The 7,855-nt window shown below is 38.8% G+C and overlaps 1 protein-coding gene across 1 annotated transcript; it reads right to left on the bottom strand.

Moving 5' to 3' along the window:
- Window positions 1-518: 518 nt before the first annotated feature.
- Window positions 519-1,448, bottom strand: LOC129674945 (olfactory receptor 4C12-like). Its single transcript, XM_055605017.1, has one exon. The coding sequence runs from the start codon at window positions 1,446-1,448 to the stop codon at window positions 519-521; it is 930 nt and encodes a 309-aa protein (XP_055460992.1).
- Between the last annotated feature and the right edge of the window lie 6,407 nt (window positions 1,449-7,855).

Raw genomic sequence — 7,855 nt, 5'->3', positions numbered from 1 at the left:
CTCCATGTTCCACTCTAGTAGAGGTCTCCACTAGAGTCACCTCAAAATCCTCCCAGAAGCCTATGTTGTCATAGGTCTCCAGCCTGTCTCAGAGCTGCTCCAGGCCACAGTTTCTCTTTTCTCTGCATGTCCTCCATCCTCCTTCCCCCCTCTGTCATTCTCCCCACATCGGATCCCCACCCTCATTTGCCTCAGCACTCCACTTATCCTGTTTCTTCTAGTTAAGCACATCTGTTTTTTTTCTATTTCTCTTTGTCAGTGAGATTTGTGAATCCTCCCTTAGGCCCTCTTTGTTACTTAGCTTCTTTGGTTACCTTTTCTAGTTCCATCCATTTGCCTGCAATTTTCATGATTTTCTTGTTTTTAATAGCTGAATAATATTCCATTGTGTAAATGTACCAAGGTTTCTTTATCTGTTCATCAGTTGACTGATATATGGCTGTTTCTAGTTTCTGGCTATTCACCAAGAGGTAATATTGTGAGGAAATACAAAAATAAACTATTGATATTACAATAATTTATTGTCCAATATTGAATTCTTTTCTAAGTAACATTCTAATGGCATTTTTAACCTCCACATTCCTTACAGTATAGATAATTGGATTTAACATGGGAGTGACAAGGGTGTAAAACACTGCTATGGCTTTATCCATATGAAAAGTGGTTACTGGTCGCATATATGTATAAATACAGGGCACAAAGAACAAGACAACAACTGTAATATGAGAGCTACAGGTAGAAAGGGCCTTTTTTCTCCCTGCAGAGCTATGTGTCCTCAAAGAGAGCAAAATGATCACATAGGACATCAGCAGAATTGTGAACGTGATCACAGGGATTACACCACCATTGGCAGCAACTAGGAGACCAAGAAGGAAAGTGTCAGCACAGGCCAGTTGTAACAAAGGGAAAATGTCACAACAGAAATGGTCCATGACATTAGGGCCACAGAAAGGGATCCAGAGAGTAACAAGTATCTGTCCAAAAGAGTGGATAAAACCCATTATCCAACACATTCCCACTAGGAGACAGCAATTGCGGTGGTTCATCCTTGTCACATAGTGTAGAGGTCTACAGATGGCCACAAAGCGGTCATAGGCCATGACCACAAGGAGAACAATCTCTGAAGCTCCTAAGAAATGTTCAACAAAAAGTTGTATCATGCAGCCATTGAATGAGATGGTTTTTGTCTCTGATAGCAAATCTGCCAGCATCTTAGGGATGATAGAAGATGAATAGGATGCATCTATAAGAGATAAGAAAGCCAAGAAGAAGTACATTGGGGAGTTCAAAGTCTCGCTACAGACTATGGTCCCCACAATGAGCAGGTTTCCAGTGACAGTGAGGATGTAGGTGATGAGCAACGTCAAAAGCAGAACTCTCTGCAGCTGAAGGTTCTGTGTTAGTCCCATGAGGATGAATTCAGTCACATTCATTCTGTTTTCTTTCATTTGAAGGCTGGTGAGAAGTGCCAAGTTAGAATAGAAAAGAACTTTATTAGAAAAGTTGATGAGAAACTTATTTTCTTGGTTTTAGATAAGAAAAGGTCATTTTAATAATAAAAACTATTATGTTTCATGGTATTCAGAAGAAACAGGCTATCTCATCTCTTTTATAAAAAGCAATTAAAATAAATTTCAATATCTTATTGATGTTGCAATCTTCTGACACATGATCAGTAGTTTTTTTAAAAATATCGCACAAGTCACATGTTTTTCCTGTGTTCACCATGGGTTTTTCTGTCACTATACTGAGGATTTATTTTTATTTGAACTCAAACAGAAACATAATATGGTATTAAAAAAACATTAGATGAAACTGTCAATTTCAGACCTATCTAAAGTTAAATACTATAAGCCTAGCTATCAATGTCCTTAAAACTAATTTCAAATAAATCAGTGCAGCCATGGAACATAAATATATCAGTGTGTGTAAGTGCCAGTGTCTGTCTGCCTCTCTGTGTGTTTGTGAGTGTGTGTGTATTTGTGTGTGGTGTGTATTACGCAAGCAGAATATAGTTTTAAGATGTGCTTATCAACAGGATTTGTTTAAGAATTCACTTAAAAGGTTCTAATAAAATATTCATCATTTATTATGTGCATGTCACTCCATAACATAAAGATAAAGTCTACTTTCATATCTCATAGCAAGTGAACATGATGAGTCAAAAATAGAATTACATAGACTATTACAATGCAGCACCTGATGTGAAAATAACATAGCAAATACTTCTTTATGGAGTCTTAGGAAAACATTAGCTTCCTGTCAGGAAATAAAAGAAGTCTTCACTGAGTTGAAATACATATCTAAATCAAAGGTGAGTAAGGAAAAAGCTAAGAATACATGGACTACAAAGCTCCAGACAAATATCAGCAGGAGAAATCCCCACAGAAAGTACAGAGCTTGTATCAGTAACCAAAGGCACTTGAGTGAACAACACGAGTTCGTTGTGGCTCTTGAACGTTTTAAGAGCATATCCAAGATTGTGATTTTATTTTAGATGATGGGTTAGGCCTCTAGAACATTTTTCAAAGAAAAAAGATGTGATCTGACTTGGGTTTTGTTCTATTTAGATGGCTCTAAGCACTCTATGAAGAATAAGTTATAGAAGAATGAGGGAAGAAACAAGAAACTAGTTAGAGTGTGTAGGTCATGAGGCCGTGATGCTATTGACAGAGTGGTACAAGTAGAAATGTTTGTTTAGCATAATATATAAGAAAAAAGAATATAATAAAAAGTGCTCCAATGTTTTTTATTCATATCATCTCTACCAGGAAAGGATCCATTGCTATGTAGTGAGAAAAATCTCATGTGTACAGACCTCAGCTAAGACATGTAGCATTTTCTCAAGGGCATATCAGGAGATAGGCTCAATAGCCTTATATCAACAGTGAGTTGTATACTATTATTCTCATTTAATAAGTAAAATAAATGTGCTTTAGAAAATGTAAAGAATTTTAAATCTGTTTAATGTCACAAAAAAGACTATAATTGTAGTTTTACCCTGAAATGTAAATAAAATGGAATTGATCTCTTAGGCTCTTAAATATACTTTGTAAACTGAAGATACCTGATTTAGTAGCTGTGAAGATGCAAGGGAAAGATGCTCTCATGATCACATAGTTACATATGTGAAAAAGATGCCAGCATCAAGTACTTAATTTATATCAACATTTTAAGAATAACATGTCTGAGCAGGGGCTCTAGGTTGCATCCATACGTGGTCTTTGTTTGGAAAAATAGTCTCATAAGAGACCTCTGTGCCCAGATATATTTGGTCCTTGTGGAACTCCTGTCTTCTCTGGGTCGTATTAACTCCCCCCACCACCACCACCCTCCCTTCTTATTTTTATCCCATGCATTCTGCCAGAGGTTTGGTTATGAGTCTCAGCATCTGCTTTGATACACTGCTAGATAGAGTCTTTCAGAGGCCCTCTGTGGTAGGCTCCTGTCCTGTTACTTGTTTGCTTCTACATCCCATGTCCATCCCATTTGTCTTTCTAAGTGAGGATTGATCATTGTACCCTGGGTCCTCTTTCTTGTTTGTCTTCTTTAGGTGGATAGATTTCAGTATATTTATCCTATAGAGCCCCTGCTCAGATGTAGCCCTTGGTAGCTCAGTATCCAAATGCGTACCCTAATAATGGGAACAGGGACTGTTTTTGACATGAACTCGATGGTGGGCTCTTTGACACCAAACCCCACCCCAGGGAGGAGCAGCCTTGCTAGGCCACAGAGGAGGACTTTGCAGCCAGTCCTGAAGACACCTGATAAACCAGTATCAGATGTAAGGGGAGGAGGTTCTCCCTTATCAGTGGACTTGGAAAGAGGCAGGGAGATGAGGGTGGGAAGGTGGGATTGGGAGGGAAAGAGGGAGTGGGATACAGCAGGGATACAAAGTTAACAAACTGTAACTAATATAAAAAAATAAAAATTAAAAAAAAAGAATAACATGTCATCACTTACGAAAATGATGACATTGTTTGTCACACATAATTACATTTTTAACACAATTTCAAATACAAATTTCTAGCAGAAATAATGTGTATTTATAAGAGTTTTTACTCTGCTACTCTTCTCTTTAAAATTATATTTGTTCTACTTTATTGCTCAGCAGAGTTTCTCCTCCAAACCCACAGAGAAAATCTCTACTTGTTTGTTCTATCTTTCCTCCTCTAATTCCTCCAGGCTGTTTTTACATTAGAGACAGTCTGAGTAGGAAATAGTATTGTAACTGCCCAGTCTTGAAGGATTTACCTTAAGTTTTCCATTGTGTTGAAATATGAATCACTTACTAAGGTATTGGCTTTTGTCAAGAAAGAAAGTCCAATTTGGCTCCTCTCACACATAATTCTGAAAGCTGCAGCTTTGACCAATCATCATGTTTTCACTCACCTCTCACACAGCTACATGCATAGAACCACCTGAGCACTTTTCCAACAGACAGCCCTCCCTATAAGAAACAAATTCTATATATGTCAAAAAGGGATGGAGACCATAAGAAACACCTAATAGTACAAACACCAAGTCATCAAACCCACTTTTGAGAAAGTCATCCCTTTCTGCCTTCAGGAATTAAAAATCAAAATCTTTTAGTTTACAGACATAAGCTCATTGCTATGTTATTAAACATATTTGAAGAAAAATTTAATTATGTAGATTTTACATAGAAAATTTGTGAAAATGAATATACTAAAGAAACATGGCTAAGTTATCACCCCTCTTTAATATTGTTAATATATTAGTCCCACTGAAAAAAGACATTTTTGAAGAAATCACAATGCCTTTCTGAATGCCCCATTATAACTTTCTCATCTTTTGTGTGGTTGCAAAAATGCATGTTCTTGGAAATTTAAGAGCTAAAGAAATTTAGCACACTTACCTTTATAACCAATGCCAATAATTTTGTAAATTATAAAATCAGGCTTGAAACTTAGGCAAGTAAACATAAGTTAATGTTTCCTTTTTACCAATAAGAAAAATCCATCCTGGAGTCATTCAGCCTTGCCCTCCAGCACATTTACTGAAGAGCAGATCTCAAGACATAAATTCAAATCTCTTTAGTCTACATCTTGTTCTTAAATTGACTCCACAGAACCTTCTAAATATCAACTCACCTAAACAGTGTTAACCTTTCTTAGTACCACCGTTCAAATAAGCTCTTAAGGACAATGTTTCTGAATCTGAATCGTGGAGTTGGAAGAAACAGAAAAAGAATATTATTTCAGGAGCACTTGGGAATTTGAAATATGTTACCTTCTCAGACTCCTCTGAGAACATTTCACTACTATTATCAGGAGAATTAAGCACAAGCTTATTTATTTTGTTAAATCAATTAACAACATACTACTGGTCCTCTTCCACTTCTCATGTGCCCTAAATATACTATTTAAGAAAAATGTACACTGATTCATGATTTAAGCTACTTTCACATTAATTATACAATAAGCCATATTTGTAGCATTTACAGCTTTATTAAGGTTTATTTCACTTACTCAGGATTGTGTAAAGTAAGTTAGAGTTGTAATCCAATTTATTCTCTTTCATTGGTATTATGCAATCTGTATATTTTTGTTTCTTTTAAATTAATTAATATATTTATTTACTTTACATCCCAACTACAGCCTTTCCTTTTTTCTCTCCTCCCAGTTTCTCCCTCTCACCTCTCCTTCCTTTCTCCTTAGAAAAAGGGAGGGCTCCCATTAATATCAACTTGCCTTGGTATATCAAGTTGCAGTAAGACTAGGGCATCTCCTCCCACGGAGGCTAGAAAAGGCAGCTTAGCTAGGTGAAAGGGATCCAAAGGCAGGCAATGGAGTCAAAGGCAGCCCCTGGTCCTGATGTTAGGAGTCCCACATGAAGACCAGGCTTTACAACTGCTACATATGTGCAGAGAGCTTAGGTCCACTCCATCCATTCTCTCTGGTTGGCGATTTAGACTTTGTGAGTCCCTATGGGCCCAGGCTAGTTGATTCTTTAGGAATTTTTGTGGTGTCTTTGACCTCTCTGCTTCCTTCAATCCTTCCTCCCCCTCTTCCATAGGATTCTTCAAGTGCCATCTAATGTTTGGCTATGGGTCTCTGCATCTGTTTCCTTATTTGCTGGGTGAAGGCTCTGAGATGGCAGTTATGCTAGTTTCCTGTCTGCAAGTATAACAGAGTATTATAAACAATGTCAGGACTGATCTTTCTCTCATGGTGGGTCTCAAACTAAGCCACACATTGGTTGACCAGTCCCTCAGTTTCTGTGCCATCTTTACCCATGCATAAATATTGTATGCAGGACAATTTGTGGGTCAAAGGTTTTGTGCTTGGTTAATGTCCCAGTCCTTCCGTTGGAAGTCTGTCCTGGTTGCAGAAGATGGCTGTGTTAGGTTCCTTAAACCCCTTTGCTGGATTCTTAGCCTGGGTCACTCTCAGATTCTTGGGAGTTTCCATTGCCCTAGGTTGCTAGTTCTCCCCAGAGATGCTCCCCTCCTGTGATTCTAGTTGTCTCAGTACTCTCCTTCCATCTTCACCCCACTTGAACCCTCCTGTTCCCATCCCACCCCTTCCTTACCCAGTCTCATTGCTCCATCCATCTCACTATGAATATTCTATTTTTCCTTCTCAGTGATATTCAAGTGTCCCTCCTTAAAACTTCCTTGTTACTTAGCTTCTTTGGGTCTGTGGATTGTAGTATGGTTATCCTGTACTTCATGTCTAATATCACTTACAAGTGAGTACATACCATGCATGGTATTTATTAAGGGGGTTGGGTTACCTCACTCAGGATTGTTTTTTCTAGTTTCATCCATTTGACTACAGATTTCATAATGTCATTGTTTTTAATATTCCATTTTGTAAATGTGGCACATTTTCTTTATCTATTCTTTGGTTTAGGGACATCTAGGTTGTTTCAAGTTTCTGTGGCATGGTGGAGCATCCTTTTTAGTGGGGAAGGAGAGTGGTTAGATTTTGTTTACTTTTTCTGTCTTAATTTTTATTTATTCATATTACATCCCATTCATAGCCCCCCTCCTTTCTTTCCTTCCAGTCCCACCCTCCCTCCCTGTGTGCCCTGTACCTTCTCCCTTACTCCTCAGAGGTGAGCCCCCCTACCCACCCACACCAATATGTCAAGTTACATCAGGGCTGAGTACACCTTCCCCTGAAGCCTGGCAAGGCAGCCCTGCAGGGGAAAGTGATCAATAAGCAGGCAACAGAGTCAAACCCTATTCCCCTTACTAGGGTACCCATATGAGGACTGAGTTGCCCATTGGCTGCATCTGTGTAGGTTGCCTTAGTCCAGTTCATTCATGGTCCTTGGTTGGAGCTTCAGTCTCCACAGATCCTCTTGGGCCATGGTTTGTCTTGTAGAGCTCCTAACCTCTCTGGAATCTGCTATATTTCCTCTCTCTCTCTTCCATAAGGCTCACAGGGCTGCACCCAATGATTGGTTGTTGTGTTATACATCTGTTTCCATCATCCCCTGGGTGGAGCAACTCAGAGGAAAGATATGCTAGGCTCATATATGTAAACATAGCACAGTATCATTAATGATGTCAGGAATTCGATGTCACCCATAGGATGAGAAAGCCTCTGGATGGACCCATCATTTATTGGACATTCCTTCTCTTTTTTTGTCCCTGAACATCTTGTAGGAAATGTTGGTTTAAAGGTTTTGTGGGTGGGTTGGTACTCTCCTCCCTTCACTAGGAGTCATGAGTAGTTAGAGAGTGGCCTCTTCAGTCTCCATGACTCCTATTACTAGTAGTCTCAGCAAGAGTCATAGGAACTTAACCTGTTGTAGGTCTCCAGCTTGTCATGGAGAAGTCTTCACCCAAGGTTTCTCTTCTCCCTGCAAGCTGTCTGTCTTC

This window comes from Psammomys obesus, unplaced genomic scaffold (assembly GCF_907164565.1).
Source record: "Psammomys obesus unplaced genomic scaffold, mPsaObe1.curated_primary_1811, whole genome shotgun sequence".
NCBI lineage: Eukaryota > Metazoa > Chordata > Mammalia > Rodentia > Muridae > Psammomys > Psammomys obesus.
The sequence above is the reverse complement of the archived record's forward strand: the minus strand, read 5'-3'. Positions and strand labels throughout refer to the sequence as shown.